Below are 23,261 nucleotides of genomic sequence, written 5' to 3'. Positions count from 1 at the left end.
CACTACCACCTCCCTGCAGTGCTGCTGAAGGCATTAAATATATTCAGCACAGCTCCTGGCATCCATCAATGCATGTAAGTTGTTTTTTATATCCCTCCTCCCCCGCCAAGGGCAACTTTTCAGGTCGAATCCCTAGGAGCTTTTCCGTTTCTCTCCATACTTAACTTTAAGCAGTGATTCCAAAGGGTGCCCCCACCCCCAAACACCTACCCCACCAGGAGCATCGACACCATCTGGGAACTTGTTAGAAATGCCAATTCTCAGCCCAACTCCAGACCTACTGAAGTAGAAACCGGGGGTTTGAGCACAGCAACCTCCAGGCGCGAAAATCTGAGACCTACTGGAGAAGGCGGGTGGCATTCTGGGACACCCAGCAGGTCCTCAGGACAGGGACCACCTGACCCAGACGATCCTGTCCTCAATACCTGCTAATATAACAGGCTGCAGGCTGCCAATCTGTTATAAACACAAAGCTTCCTACCTTTCTGGCTGTTTTCTTTAAACATCAACTATATCACTTGAATAAAAATAAAACTTCTTATAAAAATTCAATCCCTACCCTCCTTTCTATAGCAACAGGGAAAAGAAAATCTCTAACTTAACCCAGATTACTGTTCCTATATAATTACTATATAATTATATATATTATATATAAGTAATAATATATATTATTATATGTTATACACTACATATTTATAATTATTATATAATTATGTAATTATTATATAATTATTTTTCCAATTCTCTTGACACGAACACTAAGATCCTTTCCATCCATTCCAAAGAATATGAATTTAAGATCTGGTTAATCTAATTTTTCTCATAAGGAAAACATGCTCTGGTTGTTTTATGTACACGTTTATTGTTTTTAGAAACCAAATTGTCCCAGATTTTGATGCTTCCATGAGTTGAGTGATTGGAACATACGAAGTGGCAGATGCCCACAGGGAGAAGGGGACGAAAACCGAATTCAGCTGACCCTCCCGTGGACTCTATGGGACTGATCCCGCCTTGGAATAGGCCATATTTCTGAAATAGTTCTCTCACTGCAAAAGCAAGACCCTCTCCAACACAAATGTGTGGAACTCAGTAGTTGTAAATGATTCCTCCCTCAGTGTTTTCCCATCCAAATCAGGACACTTCTGAGAGTGACAGGGACGGCGCTATTAATAATTATGCCAGGACAGCAGGTGTAAGCCGGGATGTGTGATCATTACCCCATCTGTCATGTCTGCATGAGCCCAGTGACCCTCAAAGTAATTTTCCTCTGGGGTCCAGACACCTAACTGTGAGGCTAGATGAGAGCTACATTTATAAGCAAAACTCTATAGAGTCTGACTCTTCAATCAAAGGCTAGACCTGGCCTAGAGGGGAGACCTGGACAGGCACAGTGAGCTCCACGAGAGCAGCCTGGCTCATTTATCACTGTGTCCCCAGCATCTACCTTCACGAACCAAAGGCAGCAGCTGCTCAAGAAAGCAGCTGAAAGAATGAAGCAATGCTTCCTGTTGTATCTCCTTGATTCTAAAATGTATACTTCTTCACAGTTTAACTTTTAAAATCAGGATATGTTGTTTTATAATCAACCCTGCTAATGTATTTTATTTTTCTTTGTTTCCTGAGAAGTGTTACTATATCGCTAAAATGTCTTACATGTGTTGGTGCCATAGTATCAAAAAACACAGCGACTGCCTATCATCACAGATTCGCGGAGATGTGTTAATGATACTCATGGGACCAGAGACCTAATTGTGACAATCTCGAGGCGACAACTCCCAAATGGAGGCACCATTCCATCTAACAGAGTTTCCTGGCCTTAAAACTCTCAGAGAAAGCCTTGATCTTGCTTCCATAGATCGTCCTCTCTCTTCCCCTCCCCCAGGTCAGTGATACCTTCTCATGAATGTGGCCAGTAGCCTGGAAATCTGCCGAACAGCGCTAGAGTGAATGCCATCTGTGCCGTCAACCCAGAGTAAGTGCCGACGATGGTACCCAGGCAGTCTCAGAGGAAGCCACTGAGAGGCTTGTGAGGGTCTTTACTAAGAGCTGACATGCACTGAGCACTCACTGTGCGCCAGGCTATAGCACCCCCAGGCGCTGGGGCTCAACTAGACGTTGAGGTCCCTGGACTTCTCTTCCACTCCTGGCAACGTTCTACTCAGAAGAATAAAGGACAGGAACCAAAGGTTGCCAGAGGGCAGCACTGGACAAATTCCCTCTGTCAGGGTCCTCGAGGAGCCCAGCAGAGCTGAGAAGTGCCACATCCGGTGGGGAGGGGATCCACCCTGGCTTAAAAACTTCCCGCCCCACAGGAGCCCACGTCTCATAATCTCACAGGCTCCCTCAAGAAGCACGCCCAAGGACTTCCCTGGTGGCACAGTGGCTAAGAGTCCACCTGCCAATGCAGGGGACACGGGTTTGAGCCCTGGTCCGGGAAGATCCCACACGCCACGGAGCAACTAAGCCTGTGTGCCGCAACTACTGAAGTCTGCGCGCCTAGAGCCCACGAGCCACAACTACTGAGCCCGCGTGCCTAGAGCCCATGCTCCACAACAAGAGAAGCCACCACCACCGAAATGAGAAGCCCACGCACCGCAGTGAAGAGTAGCCCCCGCCCACTGCAACTAGAGGAAGTCCGTGCGCAGCAAGGAAGACCCAACGCAGCAAAAAAAAAAAAAGAAGCACACCCAGTTATGAGAGCCACCGCACTCAGGGAGCCCAGGGTGTTGTGTCCCACCAAGTGTTTATCGTTCACCTAGAGGTCCTCCCAGCCCAGATGTAATTAATTAAACCAGAGGTCATTTTTACCATAAGCACTGCTCCCTAGTAATATACTTGGCTTATGCCATCACTTTTTAAATGTTTTAATATAACTTATTATAAGACATTTAAGATTAAATAACTATTACACAAATAAATATTGAAAAATAATTGGTATCCACAGTATTTTTTTTAAACAAACTGTGGTAAAATATACATAAAATTTACCACCTTAACCATTTTTAAGTGTTACCACAGTTCAGTGGTAATAAGTACATTCACGCTGTTGTGCTACTATCCAGTCACAGCAGGGCAGGAGGTGAGCGGCAGGGGAGCAAACTTCACCCGCCGCTCCCCGTCACTCACGTGACCGCCCAAACCATCCCTGCCCCCCACCCCGGTGGAAAAACTGGCTTCCACAAAACCTGTCCCTGGTGCCAAAAAGGTTGGGGACTGCTGAGGTCACAGGACTCTTTTTGTCCTGTAAAACTGAATTTAAACATTAATTAAATGTTAAACAATAATTCCCCATTCTCCCTTCTCCCAGCCCCTGGCAACCACCATTCCACTTACTTTCTGTCTCTATGATTCAATTACTCTTAGGTATCTCATACAAGTGGAAGCATACGGTATTTGTCCTTTTGTGTCTGACTTCTTCCACTTAGCATAATGTCCTCAAGGTTCATCCATGTTGAAATGTGTGTCAGAATGTCCTTCCTTTTTTTTTTTGTCCTTCCTTTTAAGGCTGGATAATGTTTCATTGTGTGTACATACCACATTGTTGTTTATCCATCATCTGATGTTGGGTACCTTTTGGCTATTGTGTGACTAATGCTGCTATGAAACTGGATATACAAATATCTTTTTGAGTCCCTTCTTTCATTTCTTTTGGGTATACACTCAGAAGGAGGACTGCTGAATCATATGGTGATTCTATTTTTTAATTTTTTGAGGAACTGCCACTGTTTTCCATAATGGCTGCACCATTTTACATTCTCACCAACAATGCACAAGGGTTCCGATTTCTACACATCCTTGTCAACACTTGCTACTGTCTGATTTTTTGAAAGCAGACATCCTAATGGGTGTGAGGTGGTATCTCACTGTGGTTTTGATGTGCACATCACTAATGGTTAGTGATGTTGAGCATCTTTTCATGTGTTTATTGGCCATTTGCATATCTTTGGAGATGTCTACTCAAGTTTTTTAATTGAGTTGTTTGATTTTTTGTTGGTCAAATGCCATCTTTATTTCTAGGAAACAGAGCTAGTTAACCAAAATCAAATTCTATGCAGATAAACAATGATTATATCCATACAATGGAATACTACTCAGCTATAAAAAGCAATAAACTACTCATAAAAACAATAACTTCATGAATCTCAAAGTCAGTATGCTGAGTAAAAGAAGCCAATTCCCAAAAGTTACATGCTATATGATATTCTGGAAAAGACAAAACTATAGGGATGGAAAACAGATCAATGGTTGCCAGGAGCCGGAGGTGGAGGAAGGGTTTGACAACAAAGGGACAGCAAAAAGCGGGGTGATGGAATTGTTCTCAATCCTGACTGTGGTAGTGGTTACACAAATCTACACATGAGTTAAAACTCAGAGAACTGTACACCCAAAAAAGGGTCAATTTTACTACATGTAAAATTTTAAGACATTCTCATGCAGAAGGGGAAATGGTTCTCCTTTCAACCACATAGGCATTATGCTAAGCAGCTTATAAGCATCATCTCATGGAATCCTTACAAAACTTCAGAAATGTATAAATATTGACTGTCACTTGAGCCCAGGTCTGACTGAACTAGGAGAAACTACGTCCTGATTATTCAGATACCCAAGATTCCACTCGATCTTTCCAAGACCTGGGGTGTTTGTAAATTATTATCTATCATACAGTAGGAGGAATTTAGTGTTGGTAGAACCACATCCACACATAATCTTTCTCCCTGGGGATGGGGTCCACAGGGCTTCTATCAGATCCTTAGCAGCACTTAGGATCTTAAAAAGCTCAAGAACCACCGTTCCCGTTCAAGGTCCAGGGAGGGGCTGTGGCCTGTCCCAGAGGACACAGCACATCTGTGACAATGCCAGGCCAGAAGGGAAGGCTCCAGACACTCAGGCTGGTTCTCTCTCCATCATCCAAAAAATGCCACAGTTCCAAGCATTTCTGGTGACAGTGACTTCGTATGTTCCCCGAGATGATTTTAGTCTACACAACTTCCCCAGTGGTAGGTGCATTTCACTACCAAGCTGGGACCAGTACTTTGGCCTCCCTGCAACTCAGGCCTGAAACAGAGCCCAGGTTCCTAGTCCGATTCCTATCTTGGTCAAATATAAAAACTTCATTCTACAATCTTGCACATTTAGGGTAAGTAATAGACAGCTCCCCATAAACAGAATAAAACAAGGATAGCTCATGCAGGAAAGCATGCTTTTGATCTGCACCTTTGGTTTTCTGATGACCTCAGAGAATTAGTATTTGCAAGGTACTCTTGACAAGCTGAGGCAGAAGCACAAATTGGTGTGGTTATGGTAATTAAATGAGAGGTCCAGGACCAAGTGACTGAAGCAAGTGAAAAGGGTTGACTGGGCTTTGGTCTCTCTGCAAATAGCTGTGTGCTTTGAGCTTGTTGAACTGACAAAACTGCAAGCAGACTACACACATTTACTTTCTCTTATCAGAAAGGCCCAAGAGAGCACAGGTTAAGGAAGACTCAGAACAATACACTAGAATTTCTGCATTTATCTTAACTGTGAAAATTAATCAAGGAAGGGGAATATAGGGTATGAAACCACCCCACTTGCCATGTTCAATGCAACTTGTAAGTTACCTGTACACAAGGCCCTTGAATGGCTTGTGGTGTTTTAGCTGTCACAAAACAAAAGCAACATCTTGTGATAATTTCACGTTCAGTGTTGAACAAAGATGGTTTAGTTAATCCTGAGAGTCACCCCTACAAGGAGAAACTGAGGTGGTGTCTCTAGGGATGGAGCAAAAGCCTACCTGCTGGTGACCTGCTCAGCCCTGCTCTGGCTCTGAGATAAGCCGCTGCCCACGAGCACAGGCCCGTTCCTTTCAGACAGACTTACAAAAGGATATAATCAGGACTTTTCCTCCATCTACTGCACGTGCTGGGACCACGTGTGCAGCTGAAATGAAATGCCATCAACTCTTCCCATAAATTATCTCGTTGGAGGTTTATTACTTAGTTCTAAAAACCTATTCCCTGGAATTCAACTTGAGAGAGAGAGAAGGACAGACAGACAGACAGACACCCTGCAAGGAAATACCTCAATACCCAAAGACCTCCCCTTCTTCTGTGAGTGCTGAGGTCCGAACTTCACTTACCATATGACCATTTTAAAGGAAACGGTAATTTTAGAGCAGAAGGGGACATGAGGTAGGAACAAAAGCTAATGTTTACTGTGTCAAGACTCTGCTAACATGCTTTATTGTACATCACCTCGTTTAATCCTCTCTCAACACCATAAGGTAGGCACTGTTATAACTTTTTTCCATTTTACAGATAAGGAACTGAGGCTCAGACACGCAAAGCAACTTGTCCAGGATTCCACCGTTCCAGGGGAGAGCTGGGATCCGAAACTACAGCTTTAGGACTCAGTCGAAGCTCCCCATCGCTGCTCTATGAGGCCACCCTCTCACTTCACAGATGCGGAGACCGAGGGCTCAGAGGGACACTGATCCAGGCCACTGCTGCAGACCCAGGAGCCATGAAGCAGGTCTCCTGACCTCCAGCCCAGGCTCATGCTGCCTCTAACATGGATGAGTGTTAAGAAAAGTATGAAAGCCTAGATCAAGAGTCTCCTGCACACAGCACATGCGGTGGCCAGATTCTCAACTCCCTAAGGGCACAGATGCCTCCAAACTTCTCAGTACCCCCATTGCCTTGGAGGGCTGCTGGACACTTGGTGAGCATTCAGCCAATGCTGTATGATGAAGAGGTGTTGGGTGCATGTATGCATGGGTGTGTGGGTGGATGGATGGGTGGGTGAGTGTGTAGGTGGGTGGATAGAGCTATGTCGACTAAGGGCTACTTCCCACTGGTATACATCCAAAGTAGATGCCCTTGTGATATTTTCAGCAAATGCACTTTTTAAGCCACCTCTATAACGGAAAAAGCAGGAGCTGCTTCATAAATCTGTAGGCAGATGTGAAGCCACCTTAACAGTCCTGCAGAGAGGCTGGGAAGCCCCAGGGGAATCCCAGAGCAGGTTCCAACCAAAGACAATGACAGTGCCTTCCAGCCAGCCTCCCTGAGGCTCTGTGGTAGAAGAGCAGCAGACGCCAGATCCAGACTCTCAGCGGGACCAGAGGAGCACACATGAAGGCAGGGAAGACAAGGGATGAAGGAAACCCAAGTTCCCCAACCAGTTCTACCTCTCACTCAACTTGTCACCTGCCTCCCTTTCTTCAGCTGTCAGATGGCACAATACTTGCCATTTCTCTCTTTATAACAATAGACCTAATTAAATCATACAAGTATCAGAAGGTAAAGCTCTGAGAGACTTCCCTGGTGGTCCAGTGGTAAAGAATCCGCCTTACACTGCAGGGGATGCGGGTTCGATCCCTGGTCAGGGAATTAAGAGCCCACATGCCATGGAGCAACTAAGCCCATGTGCGACACAACTACTGAGCTCGCCCGCCTCAACTAGAGAGCCCGCGTGCCACAGACTATGGAGCCCACGTGCCCTGGAGCCTACGCGCCACAACTAGAGAAGAGAAAACCCGCACTCCACAACTAGAGAGAAGCCCGCGTGCTGCAACAAAGGGCCCGCGTGCTGCAACTAAGACCCGATGCAGCCAAAAATAAATTAAATAAATAAATAAACAATAAAATAAATCTTTAAAAAAGAAGAAGACTCCCACTCCCAATGCAGGGGGCCCAGGTTTGATCCCTGGTCCAGGAACTAGATCCTGCTGCAGCCAAATAAATAAATTAAAAAAAATTAAAAAATAAAAAGGTAAAACTCCCAAGGACACAGGAAGTACTCAACAATCGTGAGCAGTCACCCTTCTCATCTGGGAAAAATGTTTTGTTACTCTAATACCTTTTAATAACAAAACAAACAGACAAACAAAACCTAAAACAAGAGCAAAAAAAACTGATGCCTATAATAGTGTTTTGAAAGCTACAAAGGATCATGTAAGTTTTATCATGATGATGAACAGTTACATGCCATGCAACACTAGTGTCAGTAAAAACCAACAAAACAACCCTAACACACACATCCCCTTTAAACTGCAGACTAGACTCACAAAGAATCAGCATTAGAAAGGGCTTGGAGATGGGTTTCTCCCCCTCATCAGGTTACAACAGAGGCACCAGAGGCTCAGAAAGATTAAGCAACTTGCCCAAGGTCACCCAGCAAGAAGCAGGGCTTCCTGGTCCCCTGAGAGCTGGAGCAGGCTAGCCAGGGGACCAATGTCATCTCAAGCATCCCCTCCAACATTATCAGGTGGCCCTTTCAGTGTAGCAGCCACCTCAGTGATGGAAAAGTCCCTGGAAACGTGGACGCTCATTTTGAGCCAAGTCACAAAAGCCAAGAGAACAATGTCCAATGTCGTCACAGCCAATGAAGATATGGATAAATGGGACATAGTCAAATGGGCTTTAGTCCTGTCTTGGCCCCAACTTGGTATGACCATAGGCAAATCTCAGCTATTTTGGATCTCAGGATCCCACGCACAAAAGAAAAGCTCTGTGTCGGAGTTTTGTCCTCTGTAGAAGGAGAACGTAACAGTACCTTTCTCCTGTTGTGAGGACTGAAGGAGACCATGTGTGTAAAATACACAGAACAGAGCCTGGTACCAGCACGTGGTAAGTGCTTAATGGATGTTAGCTACTACTCTTATTTGTATTTATCATTGAAAGGAGAGGTTGAGAGCAGCCAAATCCATGACCCATGCACAACCATCCATCTATTTATTCATAGTCACTTGAAGGACAGAGGGCACACGTGATCATCCAGACCCAGCAAATAAATACAACCATTGTTTGCAAGCCAGAGGTTTTGTTTGTTTTTCTGTTTGCTTGTTTTGGGCCAACTAAGTGGCTATGCGGCGCCATCTCATTCCACTGGACTTCCGCTGTCCTGTCTTCTCATTCCATGTCCACGCCTTCCTTCTTCCAAAGACTACAAGCACCATACTCCTGCTCAGGGGGCCCACGGGCTGCTCCCATCCTTAACAGCACAGTGTGCGTCCAGTCAAGTCCACACCAAATGCCTGAACTCTGCCCTTTTGTGCCCGGCCCAGGAGGCACCACATACTATCCTGGGTTTGACAGCTCCATTTCGTCTACACTGTAAAAGCAGGGTAGAGTTTCCTGATCCTGAAACTTAATTTGCAGTAAAATGACTGTGTGGAGCCAAAAAGCCAATGAAAAGCAAGGAGAAAGAGCATCTTTAAGGGACCAATGGGAACGAAGGGTCTGAGCTGTTATGACATAGTAACAGTACTTTAGGAAGACACAGTCCAGACTGCAGGACAGGACAGGCTCAGAGAACTATCGTCTATCTTCCACCCCACAGCCTGGAAAAAAAAGTGGGGAGAAAGAGGAATTGTGACCATCTGATGCCAGATTTCTAATCCATTTAGGTAAGTCTCTCCACTGCATCTTCACTCACAAAGAGGAAGAAGTGGCAAGAGAGACTCTGCTTAAACCCCCCGATATAGAAGAAAGGGGGCGCCAGCAGAACACCAACAGCCTGCCTCTCCAGCCCCTCGAAGACAGTGTGTACTGTACAACCACTCCATAAACAGAGAGCTGACGGTGCAGGGAGCTGGTCCGAAATAACGCTCAGAGGCCAAACGAAAAAAGTAACAAGTACAGACAGGGCCTCCCATCATGGCGCTGGTCACACTGGCAGGCAGAGCAGAGCTGGCATGTGCTGTGGTTTGTAAATGAAAGGCAAAATCACAACTGCTCGACGCGAATGAGCGCTGCCTAAGAGTACTTCGCTCCTGTGCAGCCCCAGAACCACACACAGCCACCACAAACGGGAGCTCCAGACTGTCCAGGCTGCACGGGCCTCGGCCTCTCGTCACTCCCTAGAGCTCTCCCCCCCCCAGAGTGTGCTGGGAATTTCATCTCAGCCCCCTCATCAATTTTTGGAAGAATACACCAGAACACTGATCAATGTATATGGTTAACACAGAACCCCAACCAACTGCATACCCTTATCAGAGTATTAGTCCTACTAACTCACCAAGAAACATCTCAGTTGGCAATTCAAAACCCAGAAGAAGCTCCATTTAAAGTTGATTTTGAGACTTGGAATCAGAAACCTAAGTTCATTCTTTGACAACATTAATTAAATTCACTAGTAAATAGTTTCTGAGCACCTACTACGTTGTAGGTACAGTGGTGGCAACCCCGTGGTGGACCAGACAGGCACACTCCCTCGAGGGGCTAACGGTCTATTTAAAACTGTATTTGTTGATTTTTAACTTGAGGAAAGGAAACTGGGGCTTTGGTTTCTGAAAGAGCTAAACAATATCGTTCTATCCAAAGGGTTTATCTGGGGTCTTCGCACGGAATTCACTATCTGCTAGAGGAAGAGAAGGCACGAAGAGCCTAAAGGAAGGCGGATTTGGAAGAGGAGGCTGAGCGCATCCAGGAAGTGGGTCTCCACACTGTGTTGGTGGAGGATCCAAGGAGGGGCCTCAGGGGCCACAGCTGAGTGGTAAGGACTTGCTGTGTCCAAAGTGCTCCCCATTGATGGTTGGCTAAGAGCTTTCCTATATGTTATAAAAGGCCTGATGCTTTAAAACAAAACAAAACAAGGAAGCACTAATTTTAGATTCTCCCTCTCCCCGCTTCTTGGCACTGATGTAGAAAATGAGACCCAGAAAAGGGAACGAATCTCCCAAGGTCACAATTGCGTACATGGTCAAATGGTCTAAAACAAATGACCACAACCTAAGATGACAGATCCCTTAATAATTCACAAACTGTTTTTTTTGTTTGTTTGTTTCTTTTTAAATCATAAAACAGCCTCTGGGGCAGGGTGGATGACAAGTCAGAGGAACACCTGTCCCGGCAGCCGGGCGCCCAGTCGGGGCCGTGTGGGTGCGGTAGCGGAGCGGCCTGCCAGGCCGCTACTCCTTCCAGCGCGTCATCTTATTATGGCAACGGGAACACATTCAGCTGGACTGAGGTAAGCCCCAGCCCCGTGCTCAAGGCATTCTCCAATCCGGGCTGGTTTGGGAGATGATTTTTCTGCAAACTCATACATGACTCATCTTTACAGGCCTCCTATCAGGTCTGCTGGCTACAAGGAATCCCATTCAAACCACCTCTGCCAACAGCTGCTCAGGAGACCAGGAAACACTGGGGTTGCTGCGGTTGATTTTTTAAGATGTATTTAGCCTCTGCATCTGTGCTATTTTTTACCTCCGTACAGTACTGCCGGTGATATTAGTATCAGATGCAGCCTAAAGACTGCATTTGGCCTACCCTAATTTAACGGCGATTTTTTTTTTTTTTTGTAACACCAGAAAAGAAACTTAGAAACATGAACAATAATTAAGATAAAGTTACTGTGTCTCCAGCAACGTGGGAAGCTCTAAGCAGTGCTCTGGAAAAGGGCTGGAGGAGTCGGAGCAGAGGTGGGTGCCCCGCTGCCCTGCACCACACCAGGGTTGTGACCCTGGGCAAATCACCAACCTTCCCGGGCCTGAACTGCCCTCAGGGTAAAACGGGGATAACTGGTCCTGCTCTAGTCCTCAGGACTTGTTGTAGGGATCAACTGAAATGAGGTCATCTGTCAATGCACTCTGGGCGGAAACTATAGAAACTGCACAAATATTCAAGACCATCTTGATGTTACCCCTGGACCGAGAGCCCGGGAGGGCCAGGCTCCTGCTGGCTCCGGGCCACCACAAGGCGGCACAGTGTTTGCCAACGAGGAGGGTGGAGGGTCGCAGTAAGTGCCACAGGAGTGAGGGAATGAATGACTAGCAGGTGCCATAAGAGTGTTGTATTTATTGATTGGATACATTTTGAGCGCAAAGATTGATAATTGTGGGGAAAAAAAGGAAGTGTAAAATTTGAGAGGAGTTTAAAATTGATCAAAATACAGTGACCGCTGATCTACAAGGACTCTTTCCTAGGCCAAAACTGTGCAGCCTCATGTGACAGACTGCACTTGTACTTTTCATCTGTTCTGAGAAAATACATAATGACAAAAAGTTACTATGACAGCAGACAGTGTGAATTTTTCATTTTAATTTATAATGAAAGCATCTTCACACATTTGAAATACACAGCACCTGAGTCTGAGACACCGTATTTATTCAGTCCTTGGGCAGGGCACTGGCTGAGTCTGCTGCCACTTCAGCAGCCCCTCGGAGTAGCCCGAGGCCACAGGGGGCCTAGAGAGTGGCCAGAGGGTTCGGTAATTGATGAAACTCCTAGACAGACTCCCAGTGGTCTGCTGGAAATACACAGCAGGGAAAGACCCCCCCCCAAACAAACAAACAAATAGAAAAACCTGCGTAATTTATATCTTTATGACGTCTACTTTTATTGTCTGTCCCAGTTGGATGGTATGGCCCAGGAAGCACAAATCTTTCTTGTATCCCAAACACTAGAAACTCTGGGCCTTTGGGAGGTTCTGGATAAACTATTTGATAAATGAACTGAGGAATGAGCACCTGAGACTCTCTGATGAGTACAACAGGTGAAACTGAGGCCACCTTCTTCCCTACCCGCCCTGCTGCACCCAGCTAACGGCTCACCTGAAATCTCAGCCCCTCACAGAGGCAGTTCCCACCGTGAGTCTGATGGGATCCCTTGTAACCCCCCCAGCGCTCTCCACACTGCCAGAGGTAAGGCCTGTGTGGCGGCATGATGCCCGCCGAGTTCACCGCTGGCTCCCCAGAGCCTTGCACAGCGCCGGACAGGAGCTCGATCAGTGCCAAGCAAGGGGATCAAAGAATAAATCCATGAAGGAATGGGGCAAAGACTTCAAAGTCCAGATAAAAAGCAAACAAACACGAGTGATTTCTGCAAAGAGAGGGATGCAAACTCAAACGTCAACAGTCCAAGTGGGAAGCAGGAATCAGCGCTGGGGCTGGCAGCAGGAGTGGGAGGTCCCCGCCACAGTGGCCTCGTAAGAACAAGCGCCCAGGGTTACTAGAGCTGCTCATTTTCCAAAAGAACCAGAAACCTGAGATTTGTGAGTCATTTCCTGATTGTTAAATACTGACCATCAATTCTTTCCTTTCTCTCCAAGAACATGTATGGATCACACACAACACATCCATTGCCTGAATCCAGCCCACAGCCACCAGTCTGTCACCTCTGCTCACCAGGCCAGAGAGGTGCTTCAGCTCCAGAAGCATTAAGGCTTCAATTCCCTCCGCTTAGTGCATTTGCTGGGAGTATGCATGAGCACGCTGAGACCCACCGTAACCGCGTACACGCCAGAACCAGGTTCACTGGTCCCCCAAAGTGGCCTCAGCACTGCACACATCTTCCCGCCAGTGTGGGTCCTCCAGAACAAGTCCCTCTTAGTTCCCAGGGAAGCGCCTCTTCTCCTTGCCAGGCCTGCCCGAAAGCTCACCCCGGGAGCGCCCTAATCTGTCTGGCTGCACTCACTCCCCGCCTCCCCATTATCTCTGGAAGACACCAAGGAGCCTCCCCCTCCACTCCAGCTTTCTTCCTGGCCTTCCAAATCCAACCCTTCCCCACCAAGCCTAACTGGACTGGCCCAACCAGCTAGCAAGCTGATCCTGTGCCACCCTCTGGAACCCAGGCTGTCTTCATCCCCCACTGGGCCCAGAGCAGATAACTGAAGACAGCCAACCTGGTCTCTACGGAAGGGTAGGCCCTCCTAGGAGGGCAGTATGTACGACACCCCCATCCCAGGCAGGCACTGTTCAGTAAGTAAACAGGTTGAAAAGCAGCACAGACAGATTCAAAAAGATCTCCCCCAGAGGTTGAGGAGGCTGCGGCTCACGAGAGGTGTCAGGTGGGAAGGATGGGCAAGAGTCTCGGGGCTGTAAGGGATGCACAAAGTTTTCTTTTACACTCAAAAAACCTTGGCTCCCTTAAGCCCTGAGAAGTGAAAGCACTGGTCCTATTATCAGAGAGAAGAGATTATGAACACATGTAAGCAACTCTTCTGCTCAAGTCAACAGAAAACGGCGAAACCTAACAACAATGAGCACTGACTGGGTGTCAGGCTCTGTAATTTCCCAGAGACTGTTCACCTGCTAACAGGAGGCGCCACTTCACCTAAGGACCCTTCCTTCAGGAAACACTTTGCGGGTGACTTCACAGTAGGTCCATTTAGAAACCGAACGGGAAATCTCATCAAAATGCAAAGTTGAAAGCCACCCGCAATGACCAGCAGAAACCACCGAGAAGGTGTACCCCTCATTCCAGAGTGTCCCAGGCTTCCTCGACAGTTGTGTGTGAATCACAGCAGAAGACCTTACACTAGAAGGACAGAACTCCCGCTAGCTCCACATGAGCTCTGGTCTTGCCAACCTCAGCACTTTCAGCTCAGCTGCCTCCCACCACATGCATCTTCCTCCTGAGATTTCCACAACCCCTGCTTGGCCTCTTCCCCCACCTCCACGTGGGGCACCCTCGCCCTCCTCCAGAGCCTTCCCCATGCCCTCAGCGCACAGGCCACCCCTCACCTGTGCCCACGGGCCCTGCCTCCTGCTGCCCCACAGTTCCCGAGGCCTGGCAGCCCAGGGGTGATGCTGGGGCCAGCTCTCCCACCCACAGACAAGCTTCTCCGAAGGCAGGTACCACTGGATTCTGCATCTGCTACAGCCCCTGGCCGATGGAGGTGCCCAGGCATAACCTGGGCCGAAAAGAACTGGCCTCAGGCCTCCTTTCTCCAGGGAGTAGAGGATGCACGCGGCAGCTCCTCTGAGAGGGCTGAGCTGTGGAAAGCAGCCCGTGCGGTGGCAGGTGCTTCTCACTGTGCTCTTTTGGCTTTCCGTGATTGACAAATTTTTCAATTATCCTTATAATTAGACAAAACCCTGGTAATGCTATTCTGAAAATAAACCAGCCAAGTTTCCCATCAATACCATTCAGAGATGCGACGCATCCTGAGAAACACTGCATATATTAACCAGAGGTTATTTCTGGAACGGCATGTGTGCTGGGAGGAAACTCCTGGTCACTGGGCACGGCCCTGGCCCTGAAGAACAGTGACAGAAATACCCAAGAAGCAGCACCTGAAGCCAAGGGCCCTGCCCCCAAGGAAGGCACCCAGGCTTCCACTCAGAGAGCAGGGCATCAGGGCCCGGCCCGCCTACGAGAAGCCATTGAGCCCCCAAGCCTGTCAAACCGGGACCACGTTCTCTGTCACAGAGAATCTACGAAGATTTAATAAGCCATACGTTTAAGGTGCTCAGCACAGAGCCGGATACACAGAAAACCCTCAAAGAAGGCGACGAAAATTTCCTTCCTGTGCTCAAGCCACAGCCTGCAAGTTACACGGCCGGCTCGGTCCACTTCCGAGGCGCCTCTCCGAAAAGTGTCCTGGTTCAACCTGGGAAACCAGCAACTTCCAAAATCAGTGTAACCTTCCCCCTATCCATTCCCCTAAGCTCCCACCTTCCATAGCTTGGCTGCCAAGGTGATGACAAGGTACCAGGTTAGGACAACCAGTGATGTCCCCGCTAGGGAGCCCAGGACCGCCCGCTTCCCTCACCTGCGACTCAAGGATGCGCCCTGCAAGGTGTCGCTAATTAAGCCCTGGGCCCCAGGTGCACGGCCCGAGTAGAATCTTTGGAGACTCTATTCCCCGTCCGGGCAAAACCCAGCTAACCGGAAGGCGAGGCTCCGGGATTTCCAGGATCACACAAAGGGATGGGGTTGGCATCAAGACTTCCAACCCAACCCCAACCCAACCGGCTCCCCACAAGCCCCGCTTCCAGGGCTCAGCTTGATACCAGAGGAGAGCTCGCCCGCGCCCTGAAAACGCCCAGACACATCCTGCCCACTTCCTTTGAAGCCTCCGAAGTGGATACTTCTGGTTAAATATAAACTCGAGGCTCATCAGAAATGACACATTTTATGGCTCTGCTCTGTTCACTGCCTGAAAGACAACCGCCCGCCGCCGAGCCACTCGGGCACGCGGCCGCGGTCCCTGCCCAGTCCCCGGTCGCCGCCGTTGTCTCAAAGTTCACGCCGCGGGCCGAGCGGCGGGCACCGACCGGCCCGGCCGCGGGGCCCTGCGCCCGCACCCCGGCCCCCGCTGGCCGTGCGCCCCGGGGAGCGCCGCGCGGCCCGGCCCGCCGCCCGCCCGAGACGCGCCCCGGCAGGCCCGGCGGCGCTTTCACTTCTGCTCCCGGCGCGGCGACGGGCCCGCGCCCCCCCGGGAGCCCGGCCGCCCGCCCGCCCCGGGCACGGGCCGCCCCGCGCCGGCCGCGCGCCTCACCTGCTTTCTCGATCTTGCCGGACATTTCCGGGCTGCGCCGGAGGCCGAGGCCGCCGCTCATCGGGCCCGCGCCGGGCCGCTGCGGGGCCACAGGCCGGCGCGGCCGCCGCTCGCCTCGGCCCTGGCTCGCCGCGCCTCAGACCCGCGCCGGCATGGCGGGCTCTGCGGGCCGCGGCCTGTGCGCTCGGCCAGCGGCGCCCCAGCCCGCCCGGGGCCGCCGCCGCTCCCGCCGCCAGCCGCCGCCGCTCCGCCTCCTCCGCTCCCGCCGTCGCCGCCGCCGCCGCCGCTTCCCCGGGCCCGCGAGCCGGCCGCAGCGCCGCGCCGCCGCCGCCGCCGCCCGCCCGCCGGCCTCGGCCGCGGCCAGAGCGCCACCTGCCGGGCGGCTGCCGCGCCGCCGCGAGCTCAGCGCCCCCTGCCGGCCCGGAGTCTCCAAGCCAGGGCGAGGGACCCACCCCCTCGACAACCCCCCCCCCCACCCCGCCTGCACCTGGGACTCAGCGTCCCCTGCCCGCGCGGAGCCTCCACGCCAAGGCCTGGAGTTGGACACCACCCCAGACTCAGCATCCTCTGCCGTGGAACCAGAGTCTCCAGCTCAAAGCCTGAGTCTGATCCCAACCAGGACTCTGCTTGCCCTGCTGGCTGAAAGGCTATCGTGACCCTCTCTCCCGAGATTCAGCCACCCCCCCCTCAACCCCCCGCTGCTGGCCTGTAGTCTCCATACCATGGCTTGGGACTGACACCCCAATCCAGGGTTCAGCGCCCTCCCCTGCCCAGGGCCTGGCATGCCCCCTCACAACTTGGAACACAGAGCTCCCACCCGAACTCTAGCCTCTATGCCAGGCCTATGACTGACGCCACCCGGGATTCAGGGCCCCTCGATGGCCCATAGTTCATGCCAAGGCCTGGGACCAATCCCCCCTCCCTCCCTCCATCTGGGTCTCGGCAGCCCCTGCTGGCTGAGTCACCTGGCCAGTGCACCCTGCCCTCCCAGAGGCTCCAGGTCGGGGACTGACCTGACCAGGGGTTCAGCCTGACCTGACCTGTCCCCTTACCTGAGACTCAGCAGCCCCTGAGGGCAGGAGCCACCTGGCCAGGTCTGGGCCAGACTCCCCTGAAGGTTCAGTGTTCAGAGGCCCAGAGTCTCCCTGCCAACGTCTGGGCCCAACCCATTAGGACACAGCGACCCCTGCCTGCTCTACTCATTTGACCCCCAAATGGGGACCAGGCTATCCTCCAGCCTGGGTCTCAGCTGTGGGCATTTTCAAGCATGGCGATGAGTTCAGAAAAAGTCATTGGTTAAAGAATCAAAGATCCTAATTAGGGCTAGGCACTGTGTGAGCTGCTATGGATCCTACAAAAATGTGCACGATCAGTTCTTCCCTCCAAAGAGTTTGTAACTTGGGGAGTCAAAGTTAGATCATATAATGCAAGTATAAATAACAACAAATTTTAGTAACACAAGGGATGTTCACATCCTGCCCCCTGCTTGCTATTCTTGGCCCAAGATGGAGTACAAAGAAGTAACACAAAACGAACTCGGTTTTCCCTCCTGTTTCCCTCAGATAAATTAAATAATCTGGTGATGGGAAAAGGGTTTGGAAGAGGTGGAGGGAGAAGGAAAGGTAATTGACGTTGCAGAGATTCCTGTTCGCATCTGCCGGCACACTCTGGCGGGCTCGCTGATTCTGTAACTGAGAGCTGGCCCTGGGTGGCGGCCAAATTTCCAGAGTCCTCAGTTCCAGCTCTCTAGGGGTCAAAGGCAAAGCCAAAGATTGACAAATTCATCTCTCTTTTCGAGCTGATGAATGGCTGCTCTGAGCCAGAGCCGCACTGCTCAGCTCTCGTGGCAGCTGCGTCGTCAGGCAAAACTGGCCCTTGGCCCCAGACCGCCCCCCCCACTCCCAAAGCTGTCCCCAGTCCTTCTAGGCTTCTGAGTCAGTCTTTTAGGTCCAAATGTCTGGGTGCAAAGCAGAAAATCAGTCTGAATAGTAGGCCCAGTCAGGGGTTCGTGAGAGTGGAACCAAATATATTCAATAAATCATGACATATCAAATGACAATACATTTTCAAACAATAAAGTACTTTATAGGGACTTCCCTGGTGGTGCAGTGGTTAAGAATCCACCTTGCAATGCAGAAGACGCAGGTTCGATCCCTGGTCAGGGAACTAGATCCCACATGCATGCCACAACTAAGGAGCCGGTGAGTTACAGCTAAGGAGCACACATGCCGCAACTTAAGAAGCCAGTGAGCCGCAACTAAGGAGCCCGCCTGCCGCAGCTAAGACCCAGCACAACCAAAATAAATAAATAAAATAAATAATAATAATAATTTTTTAAAAAGTACTTTATAAATGGACATTACTGTTAATAAGGGTCATGGAGCTTATTTAATAAAGGTTATTCATCAAAGGTGTTTATAGCTATAAGAGAACACATGCAAGGTAATGAAAGCAAACAAGTTCCTACAGCTTTGTTCTTCCTACCTTACAGCCTTCTCTCATGCTGCTCTTTTTGTCTAGAATATTCTCTCTCCCTCCTCTCTACCTGGCTAATTCCTAGTCATCTTTCACATCTCAGTTTAACTGCCACTTCCACGGGAAACCCTCCCCTGACCGCCCCCCCCCATTAGGGCCAGTTCCCTGTACTGGTCAAGATGCTTGATTTCACTGTCAGAAACCCAGTTCAGCTCGGTTAGGGCAAAAAAGGAGTTTGTTGGACATCATAACTAGCAAACCAGGGTTACAGCCAGGACCAACAGCTACCTCTAGGCTCTCAAACTACGACATTACTCCTCTGGGTTGGCTCTATTCCCAAGTGATCTCTCTCTGTGCAGTGGCTGAGTTGGGCACCAGCTGACTCTCCTTAGCCTAGTTTGAGTCACATGCCTGTCCCTGAGCCAATGACTGCAGGCAGGGGGTGGGGGGAGGGTAGGGTGCATAAATCGGCCAGGCCTGAGAATTGCACCAAATGCAAGAAAGCTGGGGAGTGGATGCCACAGAACCAGCAACTGGGAGTGGGGACGGGTGATGCTCATAGCAATATCTGGGGAAGAGATGCTGATGAGGCAAAATCCATGGACATTCATCTTGGCATCTTGGAGGGTTAAGAGCCTTGCAGCATCCTATATGTCTCCTTGATAGCACACACCTCCATATAGTTCTTTAATTTCTTGTATCTGCTTAATGTCTGTCCCCTTCAGGACACTGTGAGCTCCTACAAGCAGGGACTGTCTCATTTGTACCCATGGGATTTTAATTTATGGAGGTGACTGAGTGACAACAAGGAGAGGCCAATGCCGTTGAGAATGTATTACTTACATGTCCTGAGAGAAGGGGGCACACCATACCATGCAGGACCACATGGGGAGCACCAGGGTGGTCAGGAGGCAGAAGCAGGAGTGAGAGGAAAGCTGAGGACAGAGTCTTTATTGGGGTTTTTTTCAGGAAAGGCAAGGCAGGGCAGGGTAAACAGTTTAGGATTGACTAGTGTGAATAATTCCAATGGGCTCTGGAAAAAGGGGTGCACTCTAGTTGCCTGGCCCTGGGATAACTTAGGGCAGAGGAAATATTGGTGTGTTGTGTGAGAGTAACATAACAGATACAAGAAATTAGAGAACCATACGAAGGCAGGCATGTCCTCTCATAAGGTGATCGGGGATGGGTTGGTTTGCATATGAAAGTGTGCTCCCTTTCCTATCTCTAAGAATTGGCTAGTCTCTCCCAAGCCAGCAAGACTTTTAAGATGTCAAAACTTCATGAGGCAGACATGGAAAACAAACTTATGGTTACCAAAGGGGACAGGGAGAGGGAGGGATAAATTAGGAGTTTGGATTAACATATATACACTACTATATATACAATAAATAACCAACAAGGACCTACTGTATAGCCCAGGGAACTACACTCAATATATGTGTGTGTGTGTGTGTGTGTGTGCATAACTGAATCACTTTGCTGCACATCTGAAACTAACACAACATTGTAAATCACCTATACTTCAATTAAAAATAAATAAATAAGTACATATAAAAATAAAATTTCAATGTAAAAAAAAAACACATCATAAGATAGAGAAAATGAAAAAATTATTAGTACTAGGACCATGTCTGGCTTATGTACGTGGCAGCAACACAGGGAAGGAACTCAATCAGTACCTGCAAGGGTGCTTCTGGGCCCTCTCCCAACAGTCCAGGGAAGGATGAACCAGATGACCACTACACAGCTCTGCAGAATCCACAGTGGAAGGAACAGCGAGGTGGCCAGGAGCCTGCTAAGAGAGCCTTTTTAAGACGGGGCTTTTGGGGCTTTGCTGGTGGCACAGTGGTTAAGAATCTGCCTGCCAATGCAGGGGACACGGGTTCGAGCCCCGGCCCAGGAAGATCCCACATGTCGCGGAGCAACTAAGCCCGTGCGCCACAACTACTGAGCCTGCGCTCTAGAGCCCGCGAACCACAACTACTGAGCCCACGTGCCACAACTACTGAAGCCCGTGTGCCTACAGCCCATGCTCCGCAACAAGAGAAGGCACGACAACGAGAAGCCCATGCACCGCAACCAAGAGTAGCCCTGGCTCGCCACAACTAGAGAAAGCCCACGTGCAGCAATGAAGACCCAACACAACCAAAAATAAATAAATAAATAGATAAATAAACAAATAAAACCAGCCAAAGTGAGACTGGTGGCTCCAGGGCTCATCTCAGATTGGATTGTTGATAATCATATCACATGTCCCTGCCTGAATTCCCCAACCACACCGTCAGTTCCCTGAGGACAGAGATGATCTCTTCACTATATCATTATTGCAGATCAGAAGGGGAGGTGGAGTCCATTAATAATAGTAGCAATGGTATGAGGGCTGCTTGCGGCTGGTCATTGCTTCAACCCTCACAGTAATCCTGGGAGGGCGGGATCTAGATCAGGGAGTATTTGTTTGATCACATGTTACAGATACCAATTTAATAATGGCTTGGCAAAAAGAAGAATTTATTAGAAAGCACGAGGGTGTCTCATGGGTAGAACCGAAGGGCAGGAAGTGCAATACCTCACTGGCACCTGAACTGCCCACACGGCCCCTTATCCACCCACCCCCAGGTCCCTTCCTCTCCCACCTCAGCTAACAGACCAGACCCATGAAGGATGCTCATTCCCAAACCTGAGTTCCAAGAGAGATGATCTGATTGGCCCAGCTCCAGTCAGAGGCTCACTCCCGGTCCAATCGGGGCTGGCCAGGTGGATAGGGTTACACAGTCCAAACAGCTGCTAGGGTCTAACCCTCCTGGTGTGGTGAAGGAGGGCAGCCACGTCCATCTTCTCCCCTCCCTTGGCTGAGTGGGTTACACAGAGACACCCTTCTAGTAAGTAATCAGTCTGCTCCACACTCTTTTTTTTTTTTTTAACTTTATTCCCCCCAGGCTCACGTTTTAACTACTGTGCTACAACTTCCCTCACCCAGACTTCTCTTTAGATACCCCGCAGCATGTTACATGATGCTCCGTATTTGTTCAGTTCAGTTCCATTCCGTTCACATAGATTGCATGTCCTCAGCGTACTGGCCTCATGAGAAAAACAAAGACAAACAAGACCTGGTTCCTCGTCTCCAGGAGCTGCAAGGGAATCGGGGGTGGAACTCTCAGTCCCCAGCAAACTCTTCTATGAGACTGGCTATGATGAACATTCCAGCGGGGGGTGCCCACCATGTTGTCTGGGTGTGAGGTATTCATCCCGATTCGGAGCATCAGGAAAGTCCAAACAGAGGAGACAAATGTTTTAGTGACTTTGGATGACATTAGTGATGTTGTTTTCATTGAAATTTTGCTCATTATTCATTCCTGTGAGCATGAGTTCCCCCACATTCCCCCATGCCCCCCCCAAATGGTTTAGTCCCCGATCTGGTTGCCGTGCTCCGGAGACTGGGGAAGTGTCCACATACCTCCTCAAAAAGGTGGGGACAGATGTCTGGGTCATCACTCCATGATCTAAATGTGGCATCTCCCAGACTGATCCCAGCAGAGCAGGCAGTACATTGGCTTCACGGTACTTTGGCCTTTTCTCGGGCAAGTTAACAGACTTCTTGCTCTGGGTGCTGGAAAGCTAGTATGAAACACACGCATTTTCAATCCTGACACAAGGTGACCACAGCCTTGAGGATCCGATTAAAATGGGATGGTTGAGCCCATAGCTGAAGCCCGCTAGTGTGCAAGGCCTGGGTGCTGTCATTTTCTTTCTTTTTTAAAAAAATTAATTTTATTTATTTATTTTTGGCTTTATTTATTTTTGGCTGTGTTGGGTCTTCGTTGCTGCACACGGGCTTTCTCTAGCTGTGGCGAGCAGGGGCTACTCTTCGTTGTGGTGCACAGGCTTCTCATTGCGGTGGCTTCTCTTGTGGTGGAGCATGGGCTCTACGTGCGTGGGCTTCAGTAGGTGTGGCGTGCAGGCTCAGTAGCTGTGGCTCGTGGGCTCTAGAGCACAGGCTCAGTAGTTGTGGTGCACGGGCTTAGTTGCTCCACAGCACGTGGGATCTTCCCGGACCAGGGCTCGAACCCGTGTCCCCTGCATTGGTAGGCGGATTCTTAACCACTGAGCCACCAGGGAAGCCATGCTGTCATTTTCTTAAACAGTTCAGCAAACGTTACAGATGGCCTGCTGAAGGAGGAAATTATGCAAGAAATGTGGTAAATGGCGATTAGCAAATAGTAGAAGCACGCAAAACGCACATCTCTCCTGCCCCCTAGTGAACATTTAAAATTCTAAACTTCGTTGGCTCAAAGCCATTTTTTTAAAAAACATCTTTATTGGAGTGTAATTGCTTTACAATGGTGTGTTAGTTTCTGCTGTATAACAAAGTGAATCAGCTATACGTATACGTATATCCCCATATCTCCTCCCTCTTGCGGCTCCCTCCCACCCTCCCTATCCCACCCCTGTAGGTGGTCACAGAGCACGGAGCTGATCTCCCTGTGCTATGTGGCTGCTTCCCACTAGCTATCTGTTTTACAATTGGTAGTGTATATATGCCCATGCCACTCTCTCACTTCGTCCCAGCTTACCCTTCCCCCTCC

The 23,261-nt window shown here is 49.5% G+C and overlaps 1 protein-coding gene across 6 annotated transcripts in view; it reads right to left on the bottom strand.

Moving 5' to 3' along the window:
• Nucleotides 1-16,501, bottom strand: part of RAPGEF1 (Rap guanine nucleotide exchange factor 1) — a 139,295-nt gene extending 122,794 nt beyond the window's left edge. For 3 of the 6 annotated variants that reach the window (XM_082468102.1, XM_082468108.1, XM_082468109.1), the window contains exon 1: nt 16,204-16,500. In XM_082468102.1, coding sequence (XP_082324228.1) covers nt 16,204-16,264 — 61 coding nt within the window. In that variant the 5' untranslated portion in view covers nt 16,265-16,500. Of the gene's footprint in view, nt 1-16,203 lie in introns of all 6 variants that reach the window. The other 3 variants (XM_082468104.1, XM_082468100.1, XM_082468101.1) reach the window with 3 other exon arrangements.
• Nucleotides 16,502-23,261: the final 6,760 nt, after the last annotated feature.

This window comes from Balaenoptera physalus (genome assembly GCF_965194825.1).
Source record: "Balaenoptera physalus genome assembly, chromosome: 7".
Lineage (NCBI taxonomy): Eukaryota > Metazoa > Chordata > Mammalia > Artiodactyla > Balaenopteridae > Balaenoptera > Balaenoptera physalus.
Note: the sequence above shows the minus strand (reverse complement) of the source record. Positions and strands in the feature narration are given on the sequence as shown.